Below are 16,819 nucleotides of genomic sequence, written 5' to 3' on the forward strand. Positions count from 1 at the left end.
TCTCTACATTACCTAGACGTATCCATAATGCAATCCCTTAAAGGAAGTCATACTAAAAATTGCACCGATAATGAAACGAATTCTTGAATAAAGCTAAACAATTTGAGCCTTGGGCACTTTACAATATTTTAATTTTGTAAAAAAAATCAAAATTTCTTTCTTCTATTATATATTATCAAGATGCTTGATTTGTTGATTGACAACATATTTGTTACGTTCGGAGGACGTGTTTTTCAACAGACTGTCGGCATTCTAATGGGAACAAATTGTGCCCCTCTACTTGCCGACTTTTTTCTTTATTATTATGAGGCTGACTTCATGCAAGACCTTCTTAAGAAAAAGATAAGAAGTTAGCGATATCCTTTAACTCTACTTTCCGCTATATAGATGATGTTCTACTAAATAATTCAAAATTTGGTGACTTTGTGGAACGCATCTATCCCATCGAACTAGAGATAAAGGATACTACAGATACAGTTAAGTCGGCCTCATATCTTGACTTTCATTTAGAAATTGACAATTAGAGTCTGTTGAAAACAAAACTTTACGACAAAAGAGATACAGCTTTCTAATTGTGAACTTTTCATTTCTAAAGCCTCGGTCACACCTTACCGGATAGCTCGAACGGACCCCTAACGGATAACTTTTTTCAATCCGTTCATGTCCGTTAGACGTCCGTTCTTATCCGTTAGACGTCCGTCCATATCCGTTGCATGTCCGTTAAGCGTACGTTTTATCCGTCGACGTCCGTTCTGTCCGCTGGAAAATTTTGAGAATGTTCAAAACGTTGAACGGACGTCCAACGGATAAAATGTTCGTTAGGCGTCCGTTTTGTACGGTACTCGTCCGTTTCGTTTCCGTTTTGTATCCGTTACGTGCCCGTTATACATCCGTTGGAGGTCTGGAAGATAAATTCACCAACGGCCTTCTACCGGACGTTTAACGGATAAAACGGATGTTGAACGGATGAAAACGGACTTCTACCGGATGTAAATCGGATAAAACGGATGATGAACGGATCTGAAACGGATACATGCCAATTGAAAATTTCGCGTCAGAAATTCCAATTATTGGTATGTCAGATTTCTTGAGGTTCATGAATTCTTATTATTCATAATTAATCTTAGGGTATAGGCACGTCTTCACAATCAAACAGTTCTTATTCAGGCCAGACACTGCCCTTTGGCGGAATTTTGAAAAAACAAACTAAAACAACTTACACAGAAACATTTTGAATATTTATGCGATTTGCATGTATTATTATTGTCGCTTTTTAGTTTTCCGTATATCGTGTCCATCCGTTTTATCCGGTACGCTTCCGTTAGGTGTCCGTTTTATGCGGTACTCGTCCGTTGGATGTACCTTCGACGTCCGTTCTGTCCGGTACGTGTCCGTTTCTCGTACACTGCATATCCGGTGTGTGTCCGTTATGCATCCGTTACACGTCCGTTTTATTCGTTCAGATCATCAACGGACTCCCAGTGGATAACAATTTTGTCAACGGATAACTTTTAGTTTCATCCGTTAGGCGTTCGTTCGTGCTATCCGGTAAGGTGTGACCGAGGCTTAAGTAACAACATTCCAGCAGCACCTGCATACGGGGTATATATCTCCCAATTGATACGATATTCCCGTGCTTGCATTTCCTATCATGATTTTCTTGATAGAGGGTTGCGGCTTACAAGGAACCTATTAAACCAAGCGTTCCAAATAGTGAAGTTGAATTCATCTCTTCGTAAATTTTACGGACGCCATCACCAGTTGGTTGACCGTTATGGAATAACCGTTTCACAAATGATATAGGACATGTTCCTTACGTCGTAACTACAATCTCCTTCCCTTTTATAAATGTGACCTACCGAATTAGACTATTTACCGGATTTGTTATCACATAAGCAACACGACGGGTGCCACATGTGGAGCAGAATCTGCTTACCCTACTGGAGCACCTGGGATCACCCTTAGTTTTTGGTGGGGTTCGTGTAGTTTATTCTTTAGTTTTCTATGTTGTGTCATGTGTACTATTGTTTGTCTGTTTGTCTTTTTCATTTTTAGCAATGGCGTTGTCAGTTTATTTTCGATTTATGAGTTTGACTGTCCCTTTGGTATCTTTCGTCCCTCTTTTGAAGGTCTTTCCACCAGTCAAAATCTATCAAAAGATTTTTTTTCTTCCGGTTTGAAAAATGTCACTTCCGGTACTATTTGATAAATAACTTGACACTGATTCTAAAAATATATGGTTCAATAACATTAAATAAGTACAAAAATCGCTATTTCCGGTCTACACAATGTCGCTTCTGGTTAGCTTGCCTTATTAATGGTCAAGTCGCATGCAGCCTAATTCAAACATTCCCATGGCTATATAATATATACATATGATGTAAAAGCAAAGGTCAAAAATCTAGAACGTCAAATTTACCTATCACCTTTTTCAGTCTATTTTAAATCTCGGTCTATTTCTGAAATTTATTCTTATATACTTTTGATTTTTTAACCCTGTATGCTAACATTGCCTATGTGAAATTTTAAAATTGTTTATATGTTCATTCAACGACAAATATATGTGACGTGTAAAAATTTCTGACGTCAGACATGCAAATCAATGAATGTTTTTGTAGATAGATGTTTTTGTGTTCTGTTAAATTGTTCCTTTTAAAATTGTTACACGATGATGACTGCTGTACACATATTTTGACTATTTTATTGATTGTGTCTGTTTAGTTAACGCATCATTGTAAATATATCGGAATTTGATGAGACTGTCATCAAAGTGAAAGGGTTAGCGCTATAAAACCAGGTTTAATCCACATTTCTACATTTGAAAATGCCTGTACCAAGTCAGGAATATGACAGTTCTTGTCTATTCGTTTTTGATGCGTTTTGTTATTTGATTTTGCCATGTGATTATGGACTTTCCGAATCGATTTTCCTCTAAGTTCAGTATTTTTGTGATTTTTTACTTTCTTCAAGGTCATAAATTCGGGACCTCAAATCAAAAGACCCTAGGTCTTAATTATAAATAGTAAATGAGTTATATCACAATATGCGTTATTTCAAATTTAAGGTGTTTTCACCGTCCGGAGATAGATACACCGCTATAAGCATGCATATAGTTTGTTCGTGTGTTGTTCAATTACAACACTGTCCTAGGTTGGGTGGAGTGTTGGTGCCTTCAAACGAGTTTTACCCCTCTACATTATATATGTTCCCGTCCAAAGTTAGGAGAATGTGTCAGTGGTTGTGGTTTATTTGCTGTGTAATATATATTTGTTTTTCGTTCGTTATTTTGCTTTCAACCTGGGACAGACACCACTTTAAAAATGTAGCGGGATAAAAAGATTTGCGTGCTCAAAAGAGGGAAGAAAGAGACCAGAGTAACAGCAAAATACATAAATCGAAATAAACTGACAATGCCATGGCTAAAAAAGGAAAAAGACATACAACAATAGTACTCAAGATACAACATAAAAAAATAAAGACTAAGCAACACGAACCCCACCAAAAACTGTGGGAGATCTCAGCTGTTATGGAAGGGTACGTAAATTCTACTCCACACGTGACATCCGTCGTGATGCTCATGTAAGTACAAACCCAGTAATAATTATATGGGTCACAGTCGTGACGCAACATTCTCCTTATTTAAGAAAATATTACACAACAACAATAGAAAACAAATAAAAATTCAGTTTAACAAGTAAGTATTGAATAAAACTGGTCCTGTTCAATTTTGAATCTAAATCATTGCATTTCGTTAAAAAAACATCTGTACCAAGTCAGGAATATGAGTGTTGTTATCCATTCGTTTGGTGTATTTGGGCTTTTGTTGTTGTCATTTGTGTAGGAACTTTCTGGTTTGAAGTTCAGTATTTTTGTGATTTTACCTTTCATTAAATAGTACTGGTCATGTTCCATTCTTAATCTTAGTCATTGTATTTCGTTTAGATGGCTGAGTGTGAAGAAGACGAACTTCGAATAGTTTTACTTGGTAAAACCGGAGCAGGTAAAAGCAGAACTGGCAATACTATACTTGGGCTCAGACACGGTAATGAAATTAAACCGTTTGAATTTGCATGTAAAGGGTCGTCTGTAACAAAAGAATGTACAGAAAAAGAAAACACTAGATTTGGTAGGAAAATACGAATCATTGACACACCAGGCGTGTTTGATACTGATACGAAACTCGATAATCATACGACACAAGACGAAGTTAAAAAGTGCATTGTACACACATTTCCTGGACCACACGCTTTAGTACTCGTGGTTCCTATTGGTCGTTTTACGGAAGAAGATATACAAACCTTGAAGCATTATATTCAGTACTTTGGCTTTGACATGTTGAAGTATGTTGTTGTTATTTTCACAAAATACGATCTTTGGGAAAGTGACTTTGAAGATAGAGGCGAAGAAGTGCCGAGCATCGATGAATACATTAACACGCTTCCAACATATCTGAGATCTTTTTTGGAATTCTGTGATAACAGGTTTGTGACTTTGAACAATAAAACTAGAGACGACAAACAAGTGGAAAAACTACTTGTAGTAATTGATCAAATGATTGAAAAAAATGACCAAAAATACTATACAAATGATTGTTACGATCAGGCAGCAGAAATATTGAAACTCGTATCTGATAGAAAAGAACTTTTGAAGAAAGTAAATGACAGCGGATATATAACGTCCCTATATTACAAGATAAAGCTGTATTCTTATAAAGTACCACCAAACCATCCACTATTCGACGAATCCGATTTTGACATTCCCGAGGAGGAAAAACAATAAATGTATTTCTTTTTTTTTTATTAATCTCTTTGATGTTCAAACTGCAGTGCATACATACATTGTTACTCGACATAATTGAATGACATTATAGCATTGTTATTATGCGAGTAAGAAATAGTAAAAATTTACAAGTATACGATGTAAATACATAGTACATGATACAGTTTAAGAATTCGTTGGAGTTCATTAAATATATAAGCATGTTAAAAATAAATGAAATAAATTAATCCATAAACCACATACACCCCTTCCTACAAATCTTTCGACAAATGACTCATGTTTGTCTTTAGAAATATATAAATAATCAGAGGCGGATTTAGGGGGGGGGCAGGGGGTCCGGGCCCCTCTTTTTGGGAAAAAATTTGGTTGCTTATATAGGGAATCTCTGAAGTGTGACTGGAGCGGGCCCCTCTCATGTTAGTCAGTGGACCCAACTTATGAAAAATTCTGGATCCGCCACTGATATTCTATTATATTCAGACGTCTTTTATTTTTTTCTTGACCTTAAACAGTTAAACAAGGAATGATATCTGTGTTCCCATACACCGAATCACTTGTAATTCATGCAAGTCCATGAGTTATTGTGCACTGGAGTGATAAATAAAGGTAACAGGGGTATACCGCTATTCAAAAGTCATCAATCGATTAAGAGAAAACAAATCCGTGTTACAAACTAAAACTGACGATAACACATAAACAATAAGAGAAAAAAATACCGAAACAACAGAAACACTGAAGTTCAACAAAAAACCAAACGACAATGCAACACACAGAGATACGAAGTATAATATAACAACTGCCATTTTCCTGACTTGGTACAGAAAATTTTCAAGAAAACTGATGGCTTGAACCTGGTTTTGTAGCTAGCAAAATCTCCCGCTTTTATGGCAATGTTAGATATAGCACTAAAATGACAACAGTACAAATGAATGAAAGAATATTCCGGACAGATAAATACCCAAAATAAGCAATAAAATAAAACATAACAGTTAAAAAAGGTACCAGGATTATAATTCAGTACGCCAAATACGGCTAAGGTAATCTATTCCTTGGATAAGAAAATCCTTAGTTTTTCGATAAATTCAAAGTTTTGTAAACAGGAAATTTATAAAAATGACCACATAATTGATATTCATGTCAACAGCGAAGTGCTGACTACTGGGCTGGTGATTTCCTCGGGGAATAAACGTCCACCAGCAGTGGCATCGACCCAGTGGTTTAATTTGTTATCAAAGGTACTTAGATTATAATTTAGTACGCCAACCGCGCGTTTCGTCTACATAAGACTCATCAGTGACGCTCATATCAAAATATTTATAAAGCCAAACAAGTACGAAGTTGAAGAGCATTGAGGGTCCAAAATTCCAAAAAGCTGTGCCCAGTACGCCTATTCCTGGGATAAGAAAATCGTTAGATTTTCGACACTAATAATACACTCTATTATTGACTCTGTGGTAGTTGAATGACATTAAATATTATTTTGGGTGTCGCTTCTCCTCTTTCCACAATAAATTAATCAACACGCCTCTGTGTCCTATAGGTATAGTACATAATCGCATTTGTCATCTATTCATATGATTATTCAGATTGAGTTATTTTGGGTGAAAAACGAGAAAAAAGGCATCCGGATATTGTCCCGCCATTGGACGAAATTTTAAGTCAGATTAGACTTCCGGTTTGCGTTTTTCTGTATACTTTGAACATACATATACAAAGAATAAAGTGTATTTTCAGAATTCTATCTGCTATCATTTTCAAGTTTACTATCAACGGCGGTCACAGAGTTTATTAAATAGAGAGGATCTGTATACTATATCAATGACCACCATGGACCGATTAGTAAACTTAGAATTGAAAGTAAATACACTATATTTATAAGTAATGAATTTTCATAATATACAGATAAGCGCTAAAAATATTCATGTGAACTTTTGATACCTTTTCTGAAATTCTCCAGTCATTAAATCTTTTACAAAAAAAAGAAGATGTGGTATGATTGCCATGTTGAGACAATTCTCTACAAGAGACCAATATGACCCAGAAATTAACAACTATAGGTCAGCGTACGACCTTCAACAACGAGCAAAGCCCATACCGCATACTCGGCTTTAAAAGGCCCCGAACTGACAATGTAAAACAATTCAAACCAGAAAACTAGCGGCCTTATTTATGTACAAAAAAATGAACGAAAAACAAATATTTAAAACATAAACAAACGACAACCACTGAATTACAGGCTCCTTACTTAAATGTCCACTAGAACACACCCGCGAAATCGCGGGCATTCAGAGCGGAGTAAAAAGTATGTAAAGTGTTGTTAGAAGTTTTATACCTCCTCCTTCATTTCCAAAATTTCAATATGAACATACATTTAGTATGTTATGAACATTTAAGTAAGGAGCCTGTAGTTCAGTGGTTTTCGTTTGTTTGTGTGTTACATATTTGTTTTTCGTTCCTTTTTTGTACATAAATAAGGCCGCTAGGTTTTTCGCTTGAATTTTTTTACATCGTCATTTCGGGGCCTTTTAAAGCTGAGTATGCGGTATGGGCTTTGCTCGTTGTTGAAGGCCGTACGGTGACCTATAGTCGTAAATTTCTGTGTCATTTTGGTCTCTTGTGGAGAGTTGTCTCAACATGGCAATCATACCACATCTTTTTTTTTTGTTATCAATGAATTTTGTAAAATATTTAATGAATGGAGAATTTCAGAAAAGGTATCAAAAGTTCACATGAATAATTTTAGCGCTTATCTGTATATTACTATATAAATAAGGGAGCTACCATTTGATTTTTATGGGGGGGGGGGGCTAGGATGAAAAATGTTGTCCTGCATTTTTTTTTTAGTTGTAATCTCTGTCCTGCCTTTTTATTTTTCATTCTATTCGGTCCTGCCTATTTTTTTTTTTAGTTTATCCTAACTTTTTTTTACCTAAATTGTCATCCTGCCTTTTTTTTTGAAAAGTGTCTCATCCTGCCTTTTTTTTTTACTCAAAACTCCTGTCCTGCCTATTTTTTTCAAATTTCATCCTAGCCCTCCCATAAAAATCAAATGGTAGCTCCCTAAAGTGTATTTACTTTCAATTCTTAGTTTAGTAATCGATCCATGGTGGTAAATTGACATAGTATACAGACCCTCTCCATTTAATAAACTCTGAACAGAATTAAAATACACTTTATTCGTACTATTTGTTTATTCAAAGTATACAGAAAAAAGCAAACCGGAAGTATAATCTGACTTAAAATTTCGTCCAATGACGGGACAATATCCGGATGCCTTTTTTCTCGTTTTTCTCCCAAAATAACTCAATCTGAATAATCATATGAATGGATGACAAATGCGACTATGCACTGTACATATAGGACACAGAGTCGTGTTGATTAATTTATTGTGGAATGAAGAGAAGCGACACCAAAAATGAGGTCTTCTCGTTTAATAGTATAGATAACATACTGAATGTATGTTCATATTGAAATTGATAGAAAACCAAATATTGGGAATTTGGAAATAAAGGAGGAGGGATGAAAAAAAGCATGTTTCTGTCCCCAATAAGCTATGACTTATGATACTTTTGCTGAAATTCTCCAGTCATTCAATATTTTACAAAATTCTTCCAACAACACTTTACATACTTTAAACTATGATCTGAATGCCCGCGATTTCGCGGGTGTGTTCTAGTATAACATTAAATTGACAACACAACATTTCAGGACTACAATATAAATAAATAGGAGAACATAATTGACAAAGAAACACACGAATAATAGCTAACATAAGGCAACAAGTCTAAGATTTAAATACGCCAGAAGTGCATTTTGTCCACAAAAGACTTACTTGTGACGCCCAGATACAAAAGTTTGTAAGCCGAAACAAGTACAAAGTTGAACAGCATCGAGGACCAAAAGTTCAAAAAAGTTGTGCCAAAAACGGCCAGGGTTTTCTGTTTATAGGTACCAGAACATCCCTATTATATAGAATAATTTATACTTTTGCAAACAGTAAATTTTATAAAATGACTATACAAAAGATATATGATAAAACTGAAGTATTAACTAATTACATGAAACAACCGAAATACACTACATAACCCGACGAAATGCAGCACATCCGAATAAGTTTAAACCTCAACGCCAAGTGACGTCATATTTGAAATTGTAAAAAATGACCAAAAAAAAATGAAAAATGACGTCACATTTGAATGAATAAGATAGAATAAGGATTGATTTAAGATTATATTTGAACTAAATACTGATATTACATATAATAGCAATGCACATTTTAATACTTATTAGTAGCAAACTAAGGTATCAATTAACTATATTATATGTCCGGTTTGAATCTAACTTCAAACGTAAACCATCGTACAGATTACGTTGAACAAAATGAAATCTAATTAATGAAGGCGATGATTAATTTTCTTTACCATAACACATGAATCTATACTATTAAACGAGAAGACCTCATTTTGTGTGTCGCTTCTCTTCCTTCCACAATAAATGAATCATCATGCCTCTGTGTTCTTTAGGTAAAATGCATAGTCGCATTTGTCATCCATCCTTATGATTATTCAGATTGAGTTATTTTAGGAGAAAAACGACAAAATAGGTGTCCGGATATTGTTTCCGTTATCAAACTGACTTTTAGTCATATATAAGACTTCCGGTTTTAAACATGCACAAGAACAACCAATCGGATGATAGATTACAAAAATAAAAAATAAATAAGCCAATCAGAGCGTTCTCCATATCCTGGTTTTTAGATCGCAAGAACCAAAACTATTATACCTCCTTAGAGACAATAATGTTTTCGCGTTTATCCACCTGTAAACTACGATTATACTACTATAATATACAGAGACTCTCTGTATTCTGTCTATTTTTTTTCTGAAATATTTATTATCTAAGGGGCCATACTAGTTGCATATATATTGAAATAAGTAAAACATGTGGACACAAGAATGTGTCCATATTATACGTATGCCACATCGGCACTATCATTTACTATGTTTAGTGGACCGTGAAAGGGGTTAAAATCTCTAATTTGGCATTAAAACTAGAAAGATCATATCATAGGGAACATATTTAATAAGTTTCGAGTTGGTTGGACTTCAACTTCATCAAAAATTACCTCGACAAAAACTTTAACCTGAAGCGGGACAGTCGGCCGGACGAACGAACGAACGGACGAACAGATTAGAAAACATAATTCCCATAAATGGAGCATAAAAATTTATTGTTGAAAATCAAAGTAATTATTTGGCCAAAATGAAAGTAGGGTAGAGATTAGAGGGAGGCAGGACTTATTCGAGACGTTGGGATCAGGTGTTTTTAAGCTCGGAATTTCGGGATTGATATCTACGGGATGCGGGAATATTTTTTTTTTAATTTCGTGATGTCGGGATATGAATTTCGTTGAAATACGCAACTCGGGATATCATGTTTTTAAGCCCGGGATTTCGGGATCAGGGCCCCTCAGACCACCCCTCAAATTAACCTTAGTCATTTATACGAGAATCAAATCCTACCATTGGCATGTTAATAGGGCTCTCAAAAGGAAAAGCACTGATGGATTGTCCTAGAACATGCAGAAGCACATTTTATTACAATAATAATGGTTTATAAGCAGTTTCATTTATTTCATGTTGAGGCGATGCAAATTTTTAATTTAATTTGACTTTTACCAAAAAATACATTGTAGCAAAGGGGAAGAATAATTGTGGTATAAGGCCAGAAACACGAACAAAAATGAATTTAATAGAAAGGAAACACATAACGGACTTTAGAAAAAAGGAAGAGGGCTTTTGATACCTTATATGAAATTCTCCAGTTATAATATCTTTTACAAAAAATCATCCTACAACAGTTTACAAGCTGTTTATGCCCGCGATTTCGCGGGTGTGTTCTAGTATAATAGAAAAGACGTGAAATTCATTTCTTAATTTGGCGTATAAATATTCGCATACGCTTATATCAGTAATTCGGTTTTCACACATATATATCCAGATTTCGCGCCTTTTCTCTTGTCGAGAAAAACTTACTGATCAGATCGACACGTATACTGACCTTGGTAATATGAGGGAACCTGAACCGGAATCGCCTATACGAATTCAACGCAGTGAAGAACGTGAAGGGTCTACTCGATTTTCACCTGAGGATGCCTTATCGCTGTTCACCCAGAGCCTTGATTTGACATTGAGAAAGCACAAAGAAGAGCTATTCAAGGAGATTGACACGAGAATTGGTGCTAAAGAAGCTGAAAGTGTACCGCCGGTTAAACAGACTCCTAAATTCAGGTACGACGGCAATGAAAAACAATTTAATTTTAACGGAGAACGTTTAACAGAACTTGAAAAGACCCTCAAACTCATAGAGAAAGACTCTCCGGCTTTAGCCAGTCAATATCTAGAAAAGAGTATAAAGGCCCTAAAGGAAAGAAATAAGCTTCTTCGCATAGCCGACAAGTACGGGTGGGACGTAGTAGACGAATATATAGACGACCCTATTACAGAGGGGACCGACGACGCAACTAAGTTAAGACAAGCCGATCACCGGGCCAAAGCTAAGAGACGTGACAAAGTAAGGACCCGTCCTGCTCCTTATATTCCAGAACCAGAGAGTTCCCAAGTTCCTCAAGATGAGCCTTTTCGTAAAACTTCATCAGCATCTGCAAGAGAAGTATCTAGAAACTACAAATACCCGGCTGCACAAGGATCACAAACCCGCACAGGACCTCGCACCGGTATCTACAACCAGAATGAGTACTTCACCAGTTCACCACCAACAGACAGGTGTTACTACTGCAATGGCGAGGGTCACTTGGCCTACCACTGCCCAAAGAGACGTAGGTTCCAACCAGCCGAGACCAGTGGTTCTTCAGGAGCAAAGTGATGAAACAGTTAAGTACAATTTATCTCCTTTTATAAGTCACGATCAAGATTATGAATTTGAGTGCTCCTCAGCCAGCTCGTTTAGAGTAGATAATTTACGGAGAAATTTAGACTTTTGGAAAAATACTTTAAATGCTAATAATTTTGTTCTTAATGTTGTCGAATTTGGATACCTGATACCTTTTTACAAATTGCCTCCGTCGTCGTCAATTATAGAATTATTGTCAACAGGTGTGATTCGTGAGGTGAAGATCACATTCCTTTTATCGTTAATCCGTTATCGGTGTCAGTTAACGACTCAGGTAAAAAGAGATTGATTTTGGACTTGAGGCACGTTAATAAGTTTAATGAAAAAAGGAAATTTAAATACGCAGGTGTAACCGAGGCTTTGCAATTTGTATCAAATCCAGGATTTCTGATAAAATTTGATTTAAAGTGTGGTTATCATCATATTAATATACACGAAGATCATCAAGAGTTTTTAGGTTTTTGTTGGGTTTTCCCAACCGGCACTCGGTATTTCGTTTTTAGATGTTTACCGTTTGGTTTATCTACAGCTGGTCACGTGTTTTCTAAAGTGTTGAGGCCACTAGTTAAGCACTGGAGATCACAAGGTTATCGTATGATCATATATTTAGATGACGGTTGGGTGATTGAGTCCTCTTTTGAGGATTGTGTGAAGCTTTCTAAGGTCGTGAAGCATGATTTATTCCTGAATCATGAAAAAAGTATTTGGGACCCCACAAAAGTTTTAACTTGGCTTGGGTTCCGTTGGCATTTGGACACTTTTAATTTGGAGATACCTGAAGATAAGATTAAGCGTTTCAAAGCTACTATAGACGATATTTTTAGCAATAGCAATAATGTAACCGCTAGACAATTAGCAAGAGTTACTGGCAAGATTATTTCTTTCATTACCAGTTTTGGAAACATTTGCAGAATAATGTCCAGGAATATGCTCATTCTTATCGCCGCTAGCGATTATTGGGATTTTCATATTCAGTTAACCGACGAAGCAATTCTTGAATTAAATTTTTGGAAGAATAATTGCACTTCACTTCCCAGGAAATCTCTCTTACCCGTTTCATTTCTGCCAGATAGAATTGTCTTTACTGATGCAAGCGGCTTTGCTTATGTGGGGTTTGCTGTTCAAACGTCCAATAAAATTGTACATAAAATGTGGACTCCCGACGAGGCGAAGAAAAAGCTCTACATACAGAGAACTTTCAGCAGTATTTATAACCCTATTTTCCTTATTGCCCGATTTTCAAAATCGTTTGGTGAAAATTTATACAGACAATCAAAAGGTAGTTAAAATTGTGCGGGCTGGGAGCATGAGATCAGAATTACAAGAAATCGCTTTGAAAATTTTTAATCTGTGCATTCGCAATTGCATATCCCTTGAAACAGAATGGGTTCCCCGGGAACTTAACACCACTGCAGATTTTTACAGTAAACTGTTTGACTTTAATGACTGGTACGTGAATGATGTGTATTTCAAGCATTTTAATTCTTTATGGGGTCCGTTCGATTGTGATATTTTTGCCGACTATAACAATCACAAATTACCTATTTTCTTTTCGGCGTATTGGTGTCCAGATACAAGTGGTGTTGATGCTTTCGGGTTTTCGTGGAATACTTATAACTGTTGGTTAGTTCCTCCCGTTCACCTTGTAGGTAGAGCATTAAATCATATGTTAATTTGTAAAGGAAAGGGTACTATTACTATATATTCCCACGCCAAGTAACATAAATATATTTTTCGTTTAAAATTTACCTTTTTTTCTACCCCCTAACTTCCCTTAAATAAGTTGATTTCGCGCCATTGTGTCTATGGGTATTCTCTCAAACTTATTTTAGAGTCTACATTTTAATGAATAAACACTAAACATTTATACTTTAAAACAACAGATTTTTTTTAACTTAAAAGGGAAAAATATTCATTGTATTTTAAACAACTTTTCTAAATGAGGGGACCACAATATTTTTAACATTAAATATTTAAATATATAAGTCCTGGAATATAACAAAATTCATGGACATATTTTGATCATATAATACCAGTATAGTTCGTTGGAAAAGTTTCTTTAAAGGAAAAATACTGATGTGCCCTTTTGTACTATCTAAGAAGTGGTTTTTACAACAAAACAAAAGCTTTTATCACATGAAACTGATCCCTCATTTCATGTGTAGTCATTACATTGAAGGGTGACTCTCATTAGAGGAATTGTTCCCAACCTTTTGGACAGTTTTCTTTTCTTGGCCATCGTAAATGAAAAAGTTTAGACGTAATTTTATGCTTTGAACACGTGTGTCACTCAAACGACTTTACAGTAGACTCCCTAAGCAATAACCTATATTAAAGTCAAAGGATAATTAAAGTTTTAAATCAGAGATTTTTCTTGCTTTCGAACATTTTTCGTCACAACAACAGCTGTCTTTTCTAAATTATCTTTAAAAGGAGAGGAGAGGTCAACAAGGATGTAAGAACTTTATCCAACGATATGGGCTAAATTAAATTTTCAACAAAATACTTTATAAAGAACTAGGGATAAAGGATACAACAGATACAGTTAAGTGGGCCTCATATCTTGACATCTAGACCATGACAATTAGGGTCGGTTGAAATCAAAACTTTACGACAAAAGAGTTGATTTCAGCTTTCCAATAGTGAACATTCCATTTCTAAGTAGCAACATTCAAGCAGCACCTGCATACGGTGTATATATCTCCCAATTGATACGATATTCCCGTGCTTGCATTTCCTATCATGATTTTCTTGATCGAGGGTTGCTGCTCGCAAGGAAATTTTAAATCAAGAATTCCAAATAGTCAAGTTGAAATCATCACTTCGTATATTTTACGGACGCCATCACGAGTTGGTTGACCGTTATGGAATAACCGTTTTACAAATGATATCGAATATGTTCCCTATTTCGTAACTACAATACCCTTCCCTTTTCACGAATGTGACCTACCGAATTAGATTATTCAAAGGATTTGTAATAACATAAGCAATACGATGGGTACCACATGTGGAGCAGGATCTGCTTACCTCTCTTAAGCACTTAAGATCACCCCCAGTTTTAAGTTGGGTTCATGTTGCTTAGTCTTTGGTTTTCTATGTTGTGTCTTCTGTGCTGTTGTTTGTCTGTTTGTCTTTTTCATTTTTAGCCATGGCGTTGTCAGTTTGTTTTTGATCTGTTTGTCTGATTCTCCCTCTGGTATCTTTCGTCCCTCTTTTAGCAAAAATATAAGACGAGAATAAAAAAATGTTTTACAATAGTACAATAACAGGATGTACAAAGACATAGTTGTCTAAACTGATATTGCACAGTTATTTTTAAAATATCTAAAAACCGATATTTTTTGTAACCTCATGTAATGAATTTCGTGATATTTTTTTTTCCAGAAATAGTATATTTATGATCAATTATTTGAAATAATAATTTTCAAATACTGTATAAGATGTACAAAAAAAAACATTTATAATACTCGAAATATGTTTTTATTGTCAAAAAGACAATATGATATTTATAAAATTCCAACAATATTAAATGACCGAAAAAAGAGAATATCATGCACTGTTCTGAAATAAAAAGAATACCGAACTTCAATATAAATTCTAAACGGAAAGTCCATTTTCTATGTAAGAAAATGCATGTACCAAGTCAGGAATTTGACAGTTATTTTCCGTTCGTTTGATGTGTTTGAGCTTTTGATTTTGACATTTAATTACGGACTTTCTGTTTTGATTTTTTTCTCGGAGCTCAGTATTTTTTTTTTTATTTTACTTTTTCGTAATCAAATGGCAAAATACCAAAGCTTAAACATACCAACCGAATGAATAACAACTATGCTATTACTGACTTGGAACATGCATTGGTTTGCAGAAAATAGTGGATAAAACCTGGTGTTATAGCTAGCTAAACCTCTCATGTGTATGAAATTTGCATAAAATTCAACTAAATTGACAATAATGTGTGACAGAACAAACAGACACAATGAAGATTTGACATAATTACATGCAGTTTGCACTTATAAAACTGATCGAGTGATGCACAGGTGAAGGAGGTGGAACAGCTTAAAACCCAAGGGCATCAGAGGTTTGCCTCATGTAAGTCAATCTTGTTTATCAAATGTTTTGCAAAACATTGTTTATTTTTTTGTTCTTTATGCTCTTGGTATCTGCTGTCCTTTTTAGACGTATATTTCCAATTTTCCACCTTTATTTTCTTGTCGTAAAATGTATGCGACCTTACGAAGATCAAACAGGAAACTGGCTCGGACGTCGCCCAGTATAAAAAGGTCCGGAACAGACGTCACCATGGACACGGTGTCGTCTGATATGGCAGGTGTCCCCTCATCACCAGACATGACAAATATCTCAAACACGACTCATTCAGATCATCGTCCTAGTGACAATAGCAATATTACACATATACAGCCATGTTCAGTTCTCCTTAAAGACATTTTGGTTTTTGATGACACAGTACAACACTGTCGCATTTCAAAATGTGAGACCAAAGGCTGCAAAATTTGTGCTATTTTAATTACAGATGCTGAATTCACTAGCAATTTGACCAAGAAGTCATATTTTACCAGAAGTTACGATGATCTGAATTGTAAATCGATAAATGTCGTCTACGGATTAGAGTGCAACCTTTGCGGATTGGTATACGTCGGTGAAACGAAAGGAAGGCTAAACAAACGTATATGCGGTCAAAGATCATACATTAACCTCAATGCTAACGACATTCTATACCAGCATTTCAATCAACCGGATCATTCCATCGTTTCTATGACAGTTCGCATTATCGAAAAGATATACCATAGCTCTAACAATCCTAATCTTTCAACGACTCTCCGTAGACAAAAAGAAGACTACTGGATTAGACAATTGGTAACTGCAACACCGTATGGCTGCAATGACAAAATTGATGGTATAGGTATTCTATCTAGTCCTTCGTGTAACGCGGTGAATGTGATGAATATTTTCAACTCGACTCCTCGACGTAGACGCAGTCATGGTCATCGTCATAATACATCACCTTCTCTGCATGATGTCTCAATTAATGACTTGCTGCCATTCATACAAAAGCTGTTAGGTATTCATCTCATTCGCACGAAATTTTATTCATTACCCCTTTCAAAAC

General features: G+C 35.5%; 1 protein-coding gene across 1 annotated transcript; it reads left to right on the forward strand.

Annotated features, from left to right (window-relative positions):
* Positions 1-3,942: 3,942 nt before the first annotated feature.
* On the forward strand, positions 3,943-4,779 carry LOC139518200 (GTPase IMAP family member 7-like). The gene has a single exon (XM_071309886.1). It carries the CDS (start codon positions 3,943-3,945, stop codon positions 4,777-4,779), a length of 837 nt encoding a protein of 278 aa, XP_071165987.1.
* Positions 4,780-16,819: the final 12,040 nt, after the last annotated feature.

Source organism: Mytilus edulis, chromosome 3 (genome assembly GCF_963676685.1).
Source record: "Mytilus edulis chromosome 3, xbMytEdul2.2, whole genome shotgun sequence".
In the NCBI taxonomy this organism is placed as follows: Eukaryota; Metazoa; Mollusca; class Bivalvia; order Mytilida; family Mytilidae; genus Mytilus; species Mytilus edulis.